The sequence below is a fragment of the Pseudorasbora parva genome, chromosome 3, assembly GCF_024679245.1.
Source record: "Pseudorasbora parva isolate DD20220531a chromosome 3, ASM2467924v1, whole genome shotgun sequence".
Taxonomy (NCBI): domain Eukaryota; kingdom Metazoa; phylum Chordata; class Actinopteri; order Cypriniformes; family Gobionidae; genus Pseudorasbora; species Pseudorasbora parva.
In genome coordinates, this window is record NC_090174.1 from 7,978,555 (window position 1) to 7,998,556 (window position 20,002).

The window sequence follows — 20,002 nt, forward strand, 5'->3', positions numbered from 1 at the left end:
ATAACAACATGTATTGACATCTAATGCGTTTATATTTCTGTCGGATGCATGATACAGTTTCTCACATCAAAAAAAGTTTCTCAGTTACATCCTTTTAAATGCTTGAGGTAACCGTTGCTGCTAATATTAGCGTCCTGTCAGCCTCGACGACAAAGTACATGTACTGCTGTTCTTCCCCTGCTAAAGCATCTAGTCAACAAATCAATTACTTTATAATGATTTGGCAACATGTACTGAAGTGTTCTGTATTCACACCGTTTCTCTGTTGGTGTTTTAAACGCGCATCAGATGTGTCAGCGCGCTCTGTGCAGCGTGTGCTGTGAAGCGCGCAGCCTCAGGTGTCCTCACGTGTTAATGTAAACAGTGATAGTTTTTCATTTGGCCTCTAGAGGCCGCTCTCGCGCTATATAATACCAGCAGACCCTTCTCAGAGCTCTCGTAGGCTACTGTGTAATGACAGCAGCCTTCTCAGCCGCTCCCGCAACGGACGCAAACCGGAAAAACTATCGGTATTGATTTTTGCCGATAACCGTTTGTTCCACCAATCAGCTATCGGTGCCGATTAATCGGCAAATTTGATGAATCGGTCGACCTCTAGTTATAACTGCTCAGCCCAGCCCACTGGGCCTTTCAGACAGAATGCGAAAATGGCATCACTGTGCTATGACTATGGCTCACACCGCGTAAGTAAGTTTTTTTTGTTTTGTCGACCAAAGCGCATGCCACAGTCAAAGTTCAAAATAGTTCAACTTTCTGCTGCGCTCTGTGGCGATTACCCGCATGCTCAAAAGAAACGGCCAAACGGGACATCCAAATCAGCGCAAAAAGCGAATGGATGAAAAGCTAGTACTGTGGGAATTTCTGGAGCTATACATATTACAAGTTTGCTGCTCCCTACTGAACCGAAAGTTCACCTGGAAATGGGTCGCTGTGGAAACTGAGCTCTTTCACAAGCCTGAATTCCCCAAACTGTTCTCTGGACCTCCGAAGTTTCATGCACGCACAGCCTCTTCTTCCTTGCTGCTCTTCTTCTTCTTACTAGCAAGGCAAGTACTATCGCTCAGGTACATACATATTTGCTGCTGACCAAAAGATGGAGCAATAATCAAATGAGTAGACGTATAGAACTCCCGCTAAAAGTTTTGAAAACTGCCTACTTTGCTCTGGCCAGCGTAGCGTAATTCAAATTGTATCTGAAATGCGACACTGAACCCAGCAGCCAGCACAGTGCATTCTGCATCCTGTCTGAAAGGCCCATAAGATTTGAACGTCTGATATTGGGAGACAGGCTATTTTATGTGTGCTCATCAGTGAAGTCACATTTTACTTTCGCTTTAGAATATGTGACAATGTATACCCACTGTGTATAGACAGCGTCTGTGCTGAGCGCGCATTCTACAAGATAAGACATTTATCAGATGCTTAAAGGCTCAGTTACACAATCGATCCTCCACCATGGTCCTGTCATTCGCCTCGTCTTGCTCTTGTCACCTGATCAGTGAACTGTGATTCTTTCTGCACTGTGTGCGACTGCAGTTCGTGCTGGATGAGCAGAGCAAACGTAGCGGTGGCATATTCTATGCTAATTTCACCCTTATGCTCCGCCATGGCTATATCGTGAGACAGCTTTTCACTCTAAAAGAAATATTGTCACATTTTAATATCGCAAGACCTCGTGGCATGAGTTCTTTTCACACCTCTACTAAATATTATTTCTTGTAGGCCACAACATGCTCAATTTTCTGGCTATCACCAGACCAAGCTCAATTTAAAATTGAACATTGGTCTGGGGAGTCTGCTCTGTATTTTCTACTCCACTAGAGGCATGATCAACGAGCATTATTCAAATGACTCGGTATGCAATTGGATAGTCCTTCAACCAATCAGACCTCAACAGGCAACGACCGGTCGTTTCTCTATCTGTCATCATGTTAAACCCGCCAATATCACGCCAGGTGGATAAGCCAGTCTGTGATTGGTTCTCGCAAAAGTATAACAGAAGCAGTAGAAATTAATGTACAAGTTTCCAGGCTGAGTTGCAGGGTGAAATCAAATCGCTGGCAGATCAGGCTGGGTTTACCCAGTCTACACACTCAACACAATGACAATAGAACAAGCTTTATATACAAATAACAGCATATTGTATTATTGTGTTGGAATCTGTATCTGTGGAATTGGCCGGTGTAAAGAGGTCAGCAAAATTGTAAAATGGTCTGTAGTCTTGGTATAAGTCTTGAAGCAGCATTTCGTGCAAATTGTAAGTGAGACAGAGATAACTGACTAATGCCTTGCAGTAGTCCAGACAGACTGAAATAAAAGCATGTCTAACTTTCTCAAAAACCCTACAGATCGCATATTTTTCCCATTGGAACGCCCTGAAAGCCAACACTCTGTCTGATACATTTTTTGTAATCATTCACTCATCCTCAATCCATCACTTACATTCTTCAGATGAACACAACGATTTCGAGAAATATAATGCTTCTCTGTGAGTCCAAATAATGCAAGGTGATGGCCTTAAAAGCACACACAGCCATCATGATCACATCGCTTCAGAACACACTTCACCTCAAGCCACAAAATAATACTTTTTGTCAATTTAACACACAACTACCTTTTTTAATTATTTGTATTATTATTTTCCTGCAGGGGCAAAGTATTTCCAGGATATGGCGGAGTGTGATTCAAGCCCCTTTCTTGACAGGTAAAAAGGCACATACTTAAAAATTTGAAACACAGAGAACTTTCTGTTTTTGAAATGCTTTTAACTGTTTGTATGATCATTTTACAGCCTCTCTTCCTCTCAGCCCTCGACAGCATGACGTTATGTATAAGACATTTGTCCTGCTTCTAAAGTAAGTCTTCAGTCCAAGGAACTGTTTGATCAAAACATGTATGAGCATAGGGTGGGGTTAATGCATTGTAAGCAATAGTTTATTAGTGAAGGTGATTATATGGATATGGGATGTTTTTTTATGAGTTTCTGTTAATTAAGGCCTGTTTACACTAGTGCGTTTTCGTTTTAAAAGGTGTTTTAAAATGAAAATGACCCTCGTCTACACGCTGTTTCCATTTGCGTTTCAGAAACAATCTCTGTCTACAATGCATGACTGAAAACGAATGTCTCATCATGACTGTTCATGCACACTGGGCATGCACGTACAAGTGTCAATGGATGCCTTTTGCACATGTAGACAGCTGCAGTATTATACAATATAGCATTTAGCTGCACAATGGCTGCTAAAATGACCACAAAGTCAGCAAAGCATGCAGTTCCATCTCAGTGTTATTGAGGCTAGCATGTTACAGAGAGAGAGAGAGAGAGAGAAAGAGAGAGAGAGAGCTCTGTCTGGGCTGCGTTTCCCAAAAGCATTGTAATACAGCAGCCACCAATGATCTCTACAATCAACTTAGGCATACAATGATTTTAGGAAACGCATCCCTGGTCCGATATTGTCATGTTCCAGTTAGCATAATTTGGGCAGCCACCCCATATTTTTTTTAATCTCTGTTTTGGTCCGTTCACGCTGAAGCACGACCCCAGATTTTTCAAACTAAAACGAGGTCTGTAGCGTTTCTTTGAGGTTAAAAAGTAGTGTAGGCGGCAAGAGTAGCCGTAGCAAAAGTAACGCGTTGTAAAACGAAAACATACTAGTGTAAATGGTTCAGGGGGTTATACAGAAGGTGCTCCCCGTTCCTTTTCTTAATTAACTGACGGAAAGTCAGGTTATTTCAATTTTCCCTCTGTGTTTGGCCTAAAACACTGTTCATTGCCATCAATTTTAAAATGTTGAATAGAAACAGAGGTCGCAGCCTACTCTTTCTATTTATGATTCTTTGCTGCCATTAGCCACTTTTTATTTTATTTTTAGATGTCCATTTTTATTCACTTTGGATCTGGTTGCCATTGCCAAGCGGTTTTCTCAGTTCAGTCTGCAGGCCTTCTCTTTGGGCACACTCTTGCTCATACCTTGTGTCAAAAAGAAGGAGCCACAGATTCAAGTAGGTTCACATTCATAAAAATAAAAGGGAGCATACATTCGAACTGTTTTGTTTTAAATGCTTTCATACTATTTGCTCAAGCTTTCAATTATGTTTCAATTACTATAGTAAGTACATGTAACGTGTAACAACGTCACCTTAAAATAAAGTTAATGCAATTTTATTTTGAATGTGTACAAGCTTTCCTATTTTATTGATCTGTGATCTGAATAATGAGTTTAATTTGTATTGGTGTGTTTTATATGTTAGAGCTTCCTGTTGTCCTGTAACCCTACCCTCATTCTGGATCAGATGGAGGAAAGCATGACCACCGGAGAGTTAGCCGGCATTCCTTCACAGGTTATTCCTTCTTTTATTGTTGAAACACATCTTTTCTCAGTACTTCAGTTGTATATTTTTAATAATTTTTTATTCCTTTTTACTGACTGTAGATTAGAGAGACAGTGTTCACGTTCCTTTGTCGAAATGGCAAATCCCAGACATTGATGAAGACCAAACACTTCACTTATTTGAAGAGGCACTTGATCTCAAAGGGTCACTCTGAAATAGTGCAGGAGCTGCTGAACTGCCTTATGGGGCAAAATGTGTAAGTTGATTCTGCATGAAATTTTAAAATGTTTTTTTTCCCCCTCTGATTCAGTTCATCAGTTTGCTAAGTTAAACAGCATTTTTTCTGGTAAAGCTATTCTACTTAGCAGATTTAAAAGTATTAATTAATTTAAAGTCAGCTGGTCACAATTGAAAAATATACCCTGACAGAGCGATTGGGAAGTTGCAAAAAAAAAAAAAAATGCAGTTATAATAATAATATTAAAGTTCTCTGAGGTCAGAGAGAATTTCCTTTCAACCTGCATGAATCATTTGCACTTTTAGAGTAACAATCATTAGACTCTATTAGACAATCTTTATAACAGTTAATCAGAAGTTAAATGGTCAGTTGAAGATACTGGTTTGGGAACGTAACTCTTTTCAATACATAATCAGTATTTAGATTTGACTTGATGTGTGTTATCTTTTGTTTGTTTTTTGAAATTTAGTTTGACTAGTAACTATCAAGATATAATGGCCCTCATGTATCAATCTTGCGTAGAAACGGGCGTATATGTTGGCGTAAGATTATGCTTACACTCCTCTCACCGCCTGATTTATGAAGCTGTGCGCACCTCTGCAATCCAGGTGTACGCAATACTTGGCCTTGATAAATGCTGAGGCTGAAAACGATCGTCATTAGAATAACACGCCCCTATATATTCAAGTCTCCGCCTCCCCCACGCCCTCATTTTACGCCATGGACACACAGAAGACGGCAAAGAAGCGAAACTTCTCTGTGGAGATCGGGCGCGTCGCAATCATTTTACTAGTCAGGGCATGGATTAGGACATAAGTCAATGGGCTGACTCCCTGATCAGTGCCCTGGCTACTGAACTAGTGAGATGATTGAGACGCGCCCATCGAGACAATTACCAGGGAAGTGGGGTGTTTAAAGAGTGGGATTAAATGCACCCACAAAAACAAAATATGGACCTAAATTACGAGTACTGTTAAAAGTGTGGGGGTTGAGAAGCGCACTCCAGCAGTTTAAATAGCTGTTTGGATGAGAAATAATCAATGCATTGTTTTACAGAACATGTTTTGAAACAATTAGCATTTAATTTCGTATCACGGCACATGTAGGTTATTGGGTGTACGATATAGTGATGATGATGTGATGTGGAGTAGCCTACCATTCATTCACATTAATAATAGCATGACAATTTGTAAGATTCTTATTATTATTAGGGTATAATTTTTATTATTAATGACGCTTATTGTTATTTAGAGTAAGAAAGTTGGTATTATTTATTTTATTATTATTATTTTTATTATTTAAAAGAAGAAGAATGTCATTTTTATTATTTTGTCAGTCTGAATTGTTTTCAGTCCCAGTCCGTGCGCAGCTGCCGGGCCTAACCCTGAAGCGTCAGGTAAAGCGCACATGCCTACAAATCAAATGCTTTGGTATAGTCACACAAATTAAACATTGAAGTCCATGTTGCACAAAAATAAACAGTGAAGTTTAAATTAATATGTTGTTTTTTTACAGTGGGTCATAATATAGCATATCTTTGTCAGTGCGTTTTGTGGTGTTATTGTTTTCCTGCGCATTTTCGCACTAACTCAAACGTGCATACACCACCTCCTGAGCTGGCGTAGGATTTGAGCGTGCCGTACGCCAACGTCCATATTGATAAATCTCAAAGTCACCGTGGGTTTGGGTGTACGCTGGAAATTTGGTGTACGCACTTTTGATAAATGAGGGCCAATGTGTACAAAGATAGGATTCTTTGACAGCACATATTCTTTAGTCAAGCAAATATACCAAAACTAATTATCAGAGAACTGCTACAGATTTTACTGTGGCCTAACAGTAATGGGATGTTAATAAAGAGTCTCTTACATTTACAAGGAAAATAAATTAATGACTGTAACTACATTTTTTACATCACCAAAAAAAAAAAAAAAATCTGTTTTAACAGGAGAGTTCAGATTTGTTTTTTAATCCACTGTAACGCACGTCATTTCCAAAAAATGTTCCTTCACAATTACCTTGCAGTTTTCTGCTTCCAACACTAGAGGTCCAGAAGTTACATTGTGTAGCTTTGATGATGGAGGTATTTTTTAGATGGGTCATGGGTGTTCCTAATCTTTGTGTTAGAAAGTTACATACAGTTGCATAAAAGAATAATGTCTTTCACTGTCCTTTTTTCCTTTTGAATAGTGAAGAGGAGGCCATTTCCTTTGCCCAGGAGTATCTGAAATACAGAGAGATGAAAGGAGGACAAACAGCACCTGTGAGCAACACACTCTCTGATCCTGTCAGGGTAATGCCTCTTAAATAGTTTTTTAAAAAAGTATTATTTACTTGCTTTTTGCTTGTAATGAATGTTTATTGTGCTACGGTTAACGTTTAACTAATTTGTTTGTTTTTTTGTCCTTCAGGAGTTTTTGAAAAAGGCACTGGAATCTAGGGGTGCTCAAACATCGGAATAAGATTAAACATTATTTGTAGTCTGTGGGCAGTAACACAGTATTCTCTCTGATTGCAAGCCTGCGCAAGTAAAATGTATTCTGCTTGCATATTTTACATTGTATATTCTTACTTAATAGTATTTCAGTACTCATGTTTTGTGAATATAAACACCATTGTGTACGTAGACACACCTGATTTGCAAATAAAAATCACTATTACATTTTTTCAATAATATGGATATCTTTATGGAGCTTTTAAAAAAGTTGGAATCTATCGCTCATTGTGTATCGATGCCGCGACTGGTTGAACAGTTGAAAAACATGAACTAAATGAAGTGCAGACTCCATTAGACTACAATAGGAAATAAAGAATGGAGAAGTAACGCATCGTTGGGCAACAAATAGTTCCAAACACTGATTAGTCCCAGGATTGATCCTCATTCATTTCAGTGTTTCTCAAGAACACAGCTGGTAAGTGGATGAAATGACTGCATTTTTGACATTCCTCAGGAATCTAGCGAGTCGTGGTAATTTATGATTAGATCATGTTTATCATTAGACAATTGACTTGAATTACAGTTAGCTAATGTGAGCAATAATGACCATAACCAGATGCCAGTTGTTGTATTTTTACCGGTTATTAGATGCACAAGCCCACTCCACATGTTAATGGCCCACTGAGACTAACAATCGTGAAAATGTTCATTCCATTTCATTGCCCAGAAAAATGGCTTGCAATCTTTTAAGAATGTCAAAGAAAGCTTTTATTCTGTGGATTCCAACCTTCTCTGAAAGAACCACATATACACTGCTGCTTTAGTGATACTTTAATCTAGCACTTTTCACTTGTGCATAAAGAAATACACACACCTGAAACTAGTCTATCTTTCTGTAAATAGGGCAGTTCTGCTGAGGAGATGGAATTGCAGGCCGTCTTTATTTGAATGAAAGAACTACAGTTTGCTTATTGGATTAACATCAACATTTTAGTTAACATTTAATTTGGCTTCATCTTAGGCTAACAATTTCCCCCACTTTCAGAAGGAGATAGAGGAGTCTACAGCAAGTGATATCCCTGTGGTCATTAATGCAGTCTCAAGTTCCAGCTGTAGAACAGATTGGATTTTCCAATGGCCGAGAACAGTAGCACTCAGTGAAAATAACAGTCAGTAAATATTAGTTACATGCTATTAATGTAAATGCAGATACAGTACAATTCCAACTCACTGTATTATATTACATGCAAACAGTATGCAACAAATAACATTGTGTATATGATCTATTTATTAAAATCATAAATGGATGCTAGTGTTTTATACCATTATTCATTTGACATTGCAATAAACTCCTTTGTGACTGTTTTTGTTTTATTGGTAATGTTTTACTTTTCTGGAAAAAATTGACCATGAAAGTGAAATAATCAAGAAAAAATGTTTAATTAGGTGTCTTTAAACAACTTTACTTACATTAAAAAAATAAGTGCACGATAATGTGTCTGTTTTTATTGCAAAAGACTTGCTGCTTTTGAGATAGGCTATGGGTTAAAGGTAAGGAAAGGGTATACTTGTAATGTAATGACATGTAAATGTTAAATCCATGTCAAATACTCAAATCTGTATTATTTATTTTACTTTTTTACTATTTATTTGTATGATACAGCTGAAAATAAGTATTTGAACACCTGAGGAAATCAATGTTAATATTTGGTACAGTAGCCTTTGCGTGCAATTACAGAGGTCAAAGGTTTCCTGTAGTATTTCACCAGGTTTGCACACACTGAAGGAGGGATTTTGGCCCGCTCCTCCACACAGATCTTCTCTAGATCAGTCAGGTTTCTGGCCTGTCACTGAGAAACATGGAGTTTGAGCTCTCTAAAAGATTCTCTTTTGGGTTTAGGTTTGGAGACTGGATAGGCCACGCCAGAACCTTGATATGCTTCTTACAGAGCCACTCCTTGGTTATCCTGGCTGTGTGCTTCGGGCTATTGTCATGTTGGAAGACCCAGCCTCGACCCATCTTCAATGCTCTAACTGAGGGAAGGAGGTTGTTCCCCAAAATCTCGCAATACATGGCCCGGGTCATCCTTTCCTTAATGTGCAGTCGCCCTGGCCCATGTGCAGAAAAACACCCCCAAAGTATGATGCTAGCTCCCACATGCTTCACAGTAGGGATGGTGTTCTTGGGATGGTACTCATCATTCTTCTTCCTCCAAACACGTTTAGTGGAATTATGACCAAAATGTTCTATTTTGGTCTCATCTGACCACATGACTTTCTCTCATGACTCTTCTGGATCATCCAAATGGTCATTGACAAACTAAAGACGGGCCTGGACATGTGCTGGTTTAAGCAAGGGCCTTCCATGCCATGCAGGATTTCAAACCATGACGTCTTAGTGTATTACCAACAGTAACCTTGGTCTCACCAGGTGAGATCTTGCATGGAGCCCCAGTCCGAGGGAGATTGACAGTCATGTTTAGCTTCTTCCATTTTCTAATGATTGCTCCAACAGTGGACCTTTTTTCACTAAGCTGCTTGGCAATTTCCCCGCAGCCCTTTCCAACCTTGTGGAGGTGTACAATTTTGTCTCTAGTGTCTTTGGACAGCTCTTTGGTCTTGGCCATGTTAGTAGTTGGATTCTTACTGATTGTATGGGGTGGACAGGTGAATTTATGCAGCTAACAACCTCAAACAAGTGGATCTAATTTAGGATAATAAATGGAGTGGAGGTGGACATTTTAAAGGCAGACTAACAGGTCTTTGAGGGTCAGAATTCTAGCTGATAGACAGGTGTTCAAATACTTATTTGTAGCTGTATCATACAAATGAATAAATATTTTTTTTAGAATGTCTCTCACAGTGGACATGCACCTACGATGACAATTTCAGACCCCTCCATGATTTCTAAGTGGGAGAACTTGCACAATAGCAGGGTGTTCAAATACTTATTTTCCTCACTGTATGTATGTACATGAAAATTGCATTGCATCAACTGATTAATTTAAATGTTAAAGACACCTAATACAAAATGGGACCAAATAATCCAAACATACAGTCTCCATACAGTAAAGCTGACTCAATCTAGAAGATTAAGCCATTTATATATTATGCAGTAAAAAAAAAGCTTTACACAAAATTGTAACACAATAATGCCTGTGCCCTCTTCCGCCCTCGTGTCAAAAAATGTCATCAGATAAGATAGTTGTCACTATGTAGGAGGGTATGACATTTTGATTAAAGATTATAAGAATAATGCCAAAATAAATGTAAAAATATATAGGCTATATAATTATTATTATTATTATTTATAATGCACTTTTCATTCCAAAGAATCTCAAGGTGCAAATATATAATGCATAATTATGTACTGATAAATCATTTAGGCTATAATTAATTGTGCTCCATTAAAAAAAAAAGAGAGAGAGAGAGAGAGAATTGGCCATTTTGATTTAATTATGACTTAAATTATTTCTCATTAGCTTCTTGGATAGGCTTGGCATTTTCTTGGGATAAATCATTAAATGAAGCTTAAACTGAAGGCCTGGTAACAGTAGGCCTACTAATGGTCAAATAGTTTTTATATTTCAAAGATTTATTTATTTGTTTATTCTTTTGATTGTTTTGTAACTTTTGGGAAGTAGCCTAATTTTTGCAATACAACATTTTATCACTTTGATACTCGTATTTTCCTATTAATGTTAACTTTGCTCACTCATAAACCAGATCTACTTGTCGGGTGAATTCAAAGTGACTGGGACACTTTTGTTGTCATTGAGATGATTTTGGAAAAGTGTCCCAATCACACTGAATTCACCCTATAGAAACCCCAGTATCATGTCTTTTCAATAGAAATAGCTGAATTTGAGTTTCAGAGGGGGTGTGCTGTACATTGCGCGTATGACGCAAAGGTGGCTCGGCACATCTGTGACGATGAATCACTTTAATGTGAACTCTTTTGACCAAACGTGAGTTTAGGCGTAATTAAAAAACAAGCATTCTTACTCCTCCCACAGCAATGCTGTAGTACGACTCTGAAACCGGCGAGCCACGAAGCCAGAACAGGTTTTTCCTCCATGTCCTACTTAACGTCGCGGTGTTGCTGATAACACGCAAGAGAATAACCCTCGCACAGCCACACTGGACTGTCAAGCGACGGATACTTGGAGCCTAGCGCGACAAGGAACTATTTGTTAAGCACAAAACCCGAGAGCTCCATAAAGGATGAATTCAATACGACAGGTGCCCTCGCGGGTTAAAAGCAAAAGGACGGAAACGATGTTAGGAGGCGAGAGAGAGCATTTCGAGAAACAGCAGGTATGACAACCTATGAATAGTTTATGTTACGATGCTAATGGTTAGCGTTCTCAGGTTGATACGGTGCTAGCACTGACTACATTTTTTGACATAATATGGTGTAGTACACTCGAGCCAGCAGAATATACATACTGTGGATGCACGATTACAAACAGCTTGCGTAGGCACTATCAAACGCTATATTGCAGTAAGAGCGTATTTCCAGAAATGTCGGCCATTAAAACATACAAGTGTATTTATTTCGTATCTTACTGGTAAACTTGCCGAAACGAAACGATAGGGTTTTAAACAACTGGCAAGACCTGTTTGTATTTGACATAACGTCATCCGGGGACTCGTTGAACCTGTCCATACAACTACGTTACCTAAAAAATGAGTTCAGCACGTGATATTAACATATGTTATTTCATTGGCAACAATGACTTTTCATTCTTCACTGTTGACAGGCGTATATGATTTGTGATGCTCATATGGCTGGCCTGTCGGAATCAAAATAAATGGCACGGCGTAAACTGTAAAACGCAATACGTTTTGTGCCAAAGATTGTTCTTTGCAGTTATGTCACTTAAATCAAACTACCTTTATATCTTTCTCTATTCTTTGCCAAACCAACCTAAAGGACAACTTTGCTGAGACATTACTTTAAAAATGACATACAAATCCCATAGATGATCATAACTAAACAGTATGGATTCATGGGCTGATCTTGATTTAAAAAGTGTAAATGGACAGACTGATGTTTATCTTCTTAAAGCCCCACTTGGCTACTTTTGCTCTCGGGGTCCCCCTACAGTTTGGAAAAAATTATGTCCTCAACTACTGTCGTAAGCTGTCATCCTACAACAGGGGATGCCATCGCGCGTGCATTTGTTGACATGACAACCCTGATAGCCCTGAACTAGTCTCGTCTCATAACCCGCGGACCCCGTATGTCTATTTAATGGTCGCGGGTGCGCGGCGTGTTGTAAAAATATATACAGTGGTGCGGTGCGGGCCAAATAACTTCAAGCGTCCCGCGGGTCGGTGCGGTCGGTGCAGCACTAACAGTTCCCCTGAAAACTGCAAGAGGAGTTCTTCTGGCGTCGCGTGTGAAATGTCTTCATCCCAGGTAACGTTACAGTCAGTGGCAGATGCTTCAGCATGTCATATGAATATAATTTCATGGGTTTTGTTTTTTTTAAACGCCAAATAATCACGATGCTCACGTTTACAAGCCAGCGTCATTATAGTAGTCTATTGGTTACCATTTTACAGAATCTATATGATACTTCAGTAAGTTCAATGTTTGAGTGGTAGCTCACCGTAACAAGCAGGACAGCATCGGTCGGGCACGCCTCCTTCAGCTCACGCCAACGAGCAAACCCTGGTCACATTTTGATCCTCGTCCTGCCTTTAATCCCATCATTTTTTCATTTCCTCTTATTGCTTTCCTCCAACAAAACCTTTTCTTTCTTATTTGTCTCTGCTGCTTCGGACATGACTATATTATCCGACGAACAAAGTTGGGCTCGCACGTCCGAATGTAAGGAAGTGTGTGTGTTGGTGGAAGTGACGTATATGCCGTAAAGCAGTTGAATTTTGTAGTTCTTTTCTTTTTCTCGGGTTACTACCCGAAACCCGCAGTTTAAAAGTACGATTAAAAACGATACAGACCCCATCAGGCAATGGCAGACGTGTCATTCAACCTATTGTAAGTCGATTTATCATCACAAGAGTCTTAAAAAATATATTATGAAGGTTGAAAAGTTACCTAGTGCTGCTTTAATAAGAAAAACAAAATCAGAAGGCATTGTAATGTATTGCTGTATTATATTCATAAGTTGATACATTTCAATTTAATTAATCCGGAACCTTGTAATCAAATAAGTTCCAGCTGAATAAAGAACAAAACTGTATGATTTGTATTATTATTATTATTTATGTATTGCATATCGAGAAGGAAATAATATATCTTCTGTTCAGGCTGTTAAATATCAAACTCTTGAGGTCACAAAGTATGCCTGGTCTGTATCCTCAACCCTTGCTTGACAAATATACAGTAAATGGTTAGTTTTTTAAAGGTCTATTTTAGGTAGCTTGACAAGTTCTCCCTGTTTCCTTATCTTTTCATTTTCACCTCAATAGGCAATCTAGTCAATAATAGCATTTCAGTCGTCAGTTTTCCTAGTCGTCAGCATTTTGAACAGTTCCACCAAATAAGTTTCATAATGTATTTCTGTCATGGAAGTAACTGTGTGCTTATAAGCAAATAGTTAAAATAATTTTAACTACATACCATGTGTTAAACGCTGCATTTTGCCCCTAGTTATGCAGGCCCAATAACCTGTTTTCCCTCCTGTCTTCCCTTTTGGTTTGTACTCCACGCATAATGTTGTTGCTGGTTGAAAAAGGTGAGGAACAGTCAGTACTAATGGACTTGAGATATCAAATGGTTGCACTTTATTTCATGATGGTCCACTTCAGACGTTCTACTAACTATAAGCATGCCAACTAACTCTCATCAGAGTATTAGTAGAGTTAGCTGTTCGGGTTAGTAGAGTAAGTTGACATGTAGTTGTAAATTTACTTATGGTGAGGTGAGGAGGATGTCTTTTGGAGAGCATCAAAATGGTGTTAGCAGATATTAAGTAGACAGTCTACTAATACTCTGGTAGTTGACGTGTAGTTGCAAAGTTACTTAGGACCATCAAAATAAAGTGTTAAATGCAGTTAATTAGTAGTTTTGTGATAAATCTCTTACAAAAAATAAAATTAAACCATTAATATGCAGAATGTTAATGACTGACAGCCTCTGTCACATCCACTTTCACTGCAATTTTTGTCATTCTGTCACTAAGGCCCAGTTGTTCAAATGATGGATTGCATTTATATAGTGCTTTCAACAAACCCATGGCCATCCAAAACGCTTTACATCTCGCCTCACGTTCACTCACTCATTCATACACAGACAGCGGTGTCAGCCACCACCTGGGGTTAGGGGTCTTGCTCATGGACACCTCGACACGTGGTCAGGTGGAACTGGGGATCGAACCACTAACCTTCTGGTTTTTAATATGATGATAATTAGTTACATTGATATTGCACTTTTCTGGGCACGCAAATCGCTTTATAGACGTGGAGGAATCTCCTCAACTACCACTAATGTGCAGCATCCATCTGGATCAGGAGTCCCCAATCTCGGTCCTGGGGGGCCACTGTCCTGCACAGTTTAGCTCCAACCCCAATCAAACACACCTGAAACAGCTAATCAATGACTATAGGGATTCCTATAAAGGCATTGATTAGGTCTTTCAGGTGTGTTTGATTGGGGTTGGAGCTAAACTGTGCAGGACAGTGGCCCCCCAAGACCGAGATAATGCGACGGCAGCCATATTGCGGCAGAACGCCCACCGCACACCAGCTGATTGGTGGAGAGGAGAGAATGATGAAGAGGGGGATGATAAGAAGGTCACGATGCATAGGCCAATGGGCAAATTTGGCCAGGATGCCAGAGTTACACCCCTACTCCTTTTCCGAAGGACATCCAATGACCACAGACTCTGATAACTCTGATTGATTTTAAATTATGAATACTCCTGAAATGGCCCATATAACCCAGCAGCAAATGCGATTTAAAAGGACAGCACGTTATTCAAGGATGTGCATTTATATTGCATGGTTAAAACTACATGACATGTCTAAAATTCATGTGCACAATTAAGTGAAATTACTATCTTTACTTAAGTGCTTTTGCACAGAATGTACAAGGCAAAATAATCACATTATTTAAAAAAAACAATAATACAAGAGTGCACAGTTTATTTGTCTTTCAGATGCGCAAGGAAATTGTGTTCGTTACTATAGCAACAGTAGACTTGTCATTAATCTGAAATCACATTTTCTTTCAGAATTATCATTGGATTATAGAAAAGAAAAGAAAATAGAAAATGAAAATAAGACCCTCACATCTGCATCTGTAAGCAGTGCTCAAAACCTACCGTTGTGGACAACAAAACCGTTTCACGATTTAAACGTTTTTGTGTGCAAAATGTAGTAAACTTCTAACACCATTAACCCAAGTGAATGAAAGGTAGGATAATAATCAGCGATATGCGTTCACATATGGCTTTATTTGAACGTTTTAGCGTGGCATACCATAAAAATAAATTGTTGGAATTGCGTTCCAGTGACGTCATTACGTAATGACGCAGAATAACCGCTGAATTGTTTTATTTTTAACTAGTTCATTTAAACTAACTGTCCGAAAGAACCTCTTGCAAAAATAAAATGGACTTCCAATCATTATTAGTGGGCGAGAGACAAATGAATGCTAAACTCTGTAGAACTGAAAAGGGCTGGAAATGTTGAAATTGACTCTGGATTCCCAACGCCTTGGAATCGATTCCCAGCCCTATGCTGCGTCCCAGTTTGCCTACTTAAACTACGTCCTAAAAGTATGTACTCTTTTTGTGAAGAAAAAGTATATACTTTTGAGTGTGTAGCAGAAAAGTATGCAAGCTTCGGACATACTACTTCGCCATATTTAACGGACTCTGTCGCTTAGTTACGTGCATCCCGTCACCGTTTAACTGCCCTGTCAATCATCATCAGATTCGTCACAGTTCAAATCCTCCACATTCAGTTTAATCTCCTACCGTATCGGAGATAAATGTAGCCGCTCGTTGATCTGCCATTTGTGGTTCTTTAATGCAGAGACTCTCCTCATGTGTTTGCAGTTTAAATAGGATGATGCATTTAAAAGTTAATGGCCAAACGTGTCATTAGAAAAGTTTACAATGCTGCTGCATGTGAAATATAATGTGGACAACACTGAATAAATATATTCGGACCGGAAATAGTAAACCATCCGGGTATCTTTGAAATATACTATTTTCAGCATACTACGATTTGGGACATACTAATTCTATTTTCGAATGCTATTTAGTATGGATAGTATGTGAATTGGGACACCTGGCTAGTTTTAGGACCCACACAGAGCGCCTCCTGCTGGCCTCACTAACACCTCTTCCAGCAGCAAGCTAGTTTTCCCAGTTGGTCTCCTATCCAGGTACTGACCAGGCTCAGCCCTGCTTGGCTTCAGTCTTGGGCTACAGGGTGATATGGCTGCTGCGCCCCCCTTTGTAATTTGATTTTGGTTATTAGATTCGCTCAAATCTTGAAAATGGGTTGTTCAAAAGAAAACAAAGTCGAATTAGATCACATAATCCAATTTTGATTTTGATCTGGATTAAACCCCTTAGTATGTGTTGTTCAAAACCTTTTAGTAAGACTGGTATAGTCTTGATCCCAAAATCTGGATTATCCTGATCCCAGCAGAAAGGTAGATTCAGGATTAATTTAAGGTACAAAATTGAAAAATGGCATTGGAAAAGGGATAGTTCACCCAAAAATGAGTCAAGAGGTGAGTCGGGTCAGAGGTTACCGAAAGCCAGTTATCATAGTTTATAAAGGTTTTTTTTTTAGCATTGCTTCACTACAGAAGTCCTTAGTTAACCCCCGAAACAGACGAGCTGTATGGATTACTTGTATGGTAGATAGGTTAAAAAATAGGCACAATTCACTCCCATTATAAAGCTAGGAAGAGGATGTTTTTTAATATAACTCTGGGTTTGGCTGAAAGAAGAATTAGTCATATACACCCAGGATGACTTGAGAGAGAGTGAGTAAATCATGGGATAATATTCCTTTTCTGGTGACACTTCAATTAAAAAAGTGGCCCATGGCTGATTGTTCTTCCTGAGCCACTTCCAGCTCTGGAAATCTAAAAATTTGGATTTGGATTATGGTGATGTGGCACAAAAGTAACATGGATTACCTGGATAGCAAAAAATTGGATTCTGATCCAGATTAAAGGGTTAGTTCACCCAAAAATGAAAATTCTGTCAATAATTACTTACCCTAATGTCATTTGACGCCTGTAAGACCGTTACAAATCCTGAATTGATACACATAAGGGTTCAAAACTTTTGTCTTGAAATCGGCCCATCACTATATAAGTCGTTTTTTCGGGGGGGTTTGCGCACAAAAACAATTTTTGTTGCTTCATAAAATTATTATTGAGACACTGTAGTGAGATGGGCTTTGTAACGACGTCTTAAGTGCCTTTATGGGTCTGAGAGAGGAAATGGCATTGGTGTCAATGAAGGCCTGTCTGAGCCATCGGATTTCAACAAAAAACAAAAATATCTTCATTTATGTTCCGAAGATGAATGGAGGTCTCAAGGGTGTGGAACGACATTAGGGTAAGTAAATAATGACAGAATTTTCATTTTAGGGTGAACTAACCCTTTAAAATATTTAAAAAACTGGGCCTAAAGGAAAAAAAGTTTGTTAGAGCAACATGAGAGTGGAACTGTTATTTAAATGCTCACACAAAACATCAGAAACTATCTCACACAAAAGATCAATGTTCTTTTCTCACTGACTGGTCAAATATGCCACATAGTTCTGTCTGTGTACTTTACAGCCCTGTGTGTTTTGCGTCAGTCCGCTGTAAGCTCTCGCGTGAGTTGGGTCGCCCTGCATTGACAAATGTTGCCAAGCAACCTAGTGCCTTTGTGTTATCCCTGTAAAGCGAGTGTTCAGAGGTGGTGGAAATGTCAGCCTATCGTAGGGATGTCCTTGCACGAGTCAGTGAGTGCACTCTCAGTGTAGGTCGTGTCAGGTGGGGGCATCCAGCATAAAACATATGGCAAATAAATGCGTGGATGATCCGATGCGGTGACCCCTAAGCCGAGAGTGTGTGTGAGAGAGAGTGATCATAGGGATGTCCTTGCTTCAGGAGTGTAAGCAGAGGAAGTTACCTTGAAAGAACAGGGTGCATTGTACACTGCTGAGCTAATGTTAACACCATTAACTCTTTATGGTTGCCAAACAAACAACATGGTGCATTAAAATAGATTGCACTCAGGTGTGTGTGTGTGTGTGTGTGTGTGTCAGGCTGTTTTATAATGGTGTTGGATGTGGTTAATCAGACCAGCTGAAATGAAAATGTAGGAAATCTCTATGTAGTCATAATGTTTTAGCAGTGTTCTTGCACCTCTATTTCACATTGCCGTCCTTTCTTATTAAGTAGGTTATAGAATGCCGTTCTATTCACTGAGAACAGGAAGGGCAAACCCAGTTCTGGCTCAGGTTACCTTCAGTGTTGAGTGTTTAGCTGCCTCTATTTGGTGACACAAAAAGACAGTAGAAAAAATGAGAAGCATGCGAAACAGTCTTCCAGGGACAGATTTTTTGCTCTGTGTTAATGGCCAACTGAAGTTAAAATTCATGCTCTGGAATTGTTTCATGTAAAACAAAGTAACACCAAAGTTACATTACATTTTTCCATATTGTGCCCTTTTGCAAAGTCTTGGTTTTGTCTTTAGGGGATACTAGAATAGATTGTCATGCTTTAGTGGTCAACAGCTTTTTTATTTAAATAATTTGTAACATATTTTACAGATTGCAGCACCTCTTTTCCCAGTCTGTCAGTAACTCTCTGTTCAGGTCCAGTCTCTATGAAGCTCCTCCTTCTGAAAAGCACAGTGTGCTGTGATTGGTCGGCTTGGCCAGTGTATTGTAATTGGTGTCACGCCCCTTACCGCAAGTTTCGACCAGGCCTTGCCCTTTTTTTGCATATGCCTTGGCTAGGAATTATTTAAATGAAGAATAATATGACAAATTCATTTCCTAGAAGAAAAGGATTTCAGGGAGTTCAGAAACACTGCACACTCATACAGAGAATAACTCCCTATGGAGTGACTTTATGCTTTGGAACTTAGCAGATCTTTTTCACACATTAAATTAAGTGAATTGTGTCTTTGTGCTGGTAGCTTGGCTGTTTTACTGTTTTAGTCAAGTCATGTCACCTTTATTTATATAGCATTTTATTCAATACAGATTGTTTTAAATCCGCTTTACAGTGATAACAGGAACATGATGCATTTTGGCGGTTGTTCTGCTGAAGTCAGTTCAGTGTTGATTCAGTTCTGTTGTAAAAATCATCAATCATTAAAATAGTTCATTTAATCTATAAAGCTGTTCAGCAAAAAAAGAAAAAAAAGACATTGTCCAGCTCAGTTCAGTTCATTTCTCGTACAACAGTGTCAGTACAGATAAGATAATCATTCTGAATATTACGTTACACTATATAGTGCTAAACTATATTATAGACGAATTACAACTGACTTCTGATGCTTTTCATATTCATGTTTTAAAGGTGTAGTTGATTATGATTTCACTGTTTAAACTTTGCAGATGTTGTTTACGCTCACAGCAAAATTACACACTCTCTAAAGTTACGACACTCAAAGTTCAAACCAAAGGGACATATTTTCTTTCAATGAAATTGCTTTTTAAGGACTACAACAAACAGCTGATAGGAACTACACAAGCTTCCTCCAGGGTTAGTGACATCACAAACCTTGAAGTTTACCTAAACCCCGCCCCTGGGGGGGGATTATCATGACAGAATATGCTAATCAATGACTTGAAGATCGTTAACTCCACATCTGCTACAATCAATAATTTGATACAATGCACTTATTGTGTACATACATGTTTTTATATTGTACTTACATAAAAAAATACCTGCATGTAATTAGTAGTTAAGACCACCTAATATAAAGTGGGATATTTTCCGGTCACATGAGGGAGAGATTATTTTGAAAGCGGCAACTGCCTTTATCAAATAA

The 20,002-nt window shown here is 38.8% G+C and overlaps 2 protein-coding genes across 2 annotated transcripts in view; both read left to right on the plus strand.

The window, feature by feature from the left end:
- kntc1 (kinetochore associated 1) overlaps window positions 1-8,345 on the plus strand; it is a 70,771-nt gene extending 62,426 nt beyond the window's left edge. Inside the window, exons 54-60 of the mRNA XM_067437722.1 lie at window positions 2,650-2,704; window positions 2,792-2,855; window positions 3,873-4,002; window positions 4,252-4,341; window positions 4,434-4,588; window positions 6,761-6,863; window positions 6,982-8,345. Of these exons, the coding sequence (XP_067293823.1) occupies window positions 2,650-2,704; window positions 2,792-2,855; window positions 3,873-4,002; window positions 4,252-4,341; window positions 4,434-4,588; window positions 6,761-6,863; window positions 6,982-7,032 (648 nt within the window). The 3' untranslated portion in view covers window positions 7,033-8,345. The remainder of the gene's footprint in view (window positions 1-2,649; window positions 2,705-2,791; window positions 2,856-3,872; window positions 4,003-4,251; window positions 4,342-4,433; window positions 4,589-6,760; window positions 6,864-6,981) is intronic.
- Window positions 8,346-10,923: 2,578 nt separating this feature from the next.
- Window positions 10,924-20,002, plus strand: part of hip1rb (huntingtin interacting protein 1 related b) — a 59,608-nt gene continuing 50,529 nt past the window's right edge. Inside the window, exon 1 of the mRNA XM_067437725.1 lies at window positions 10,924-11,324. Coding sequence (XP_067293826.1) covers window positions 11,232-11,324 — 93 coding nt within the window. The 5' untranslated portion in view covers window positions 10,924-11,231. The remainder of the gene's footprint in view (window positions 11,325-20,002) is intronic.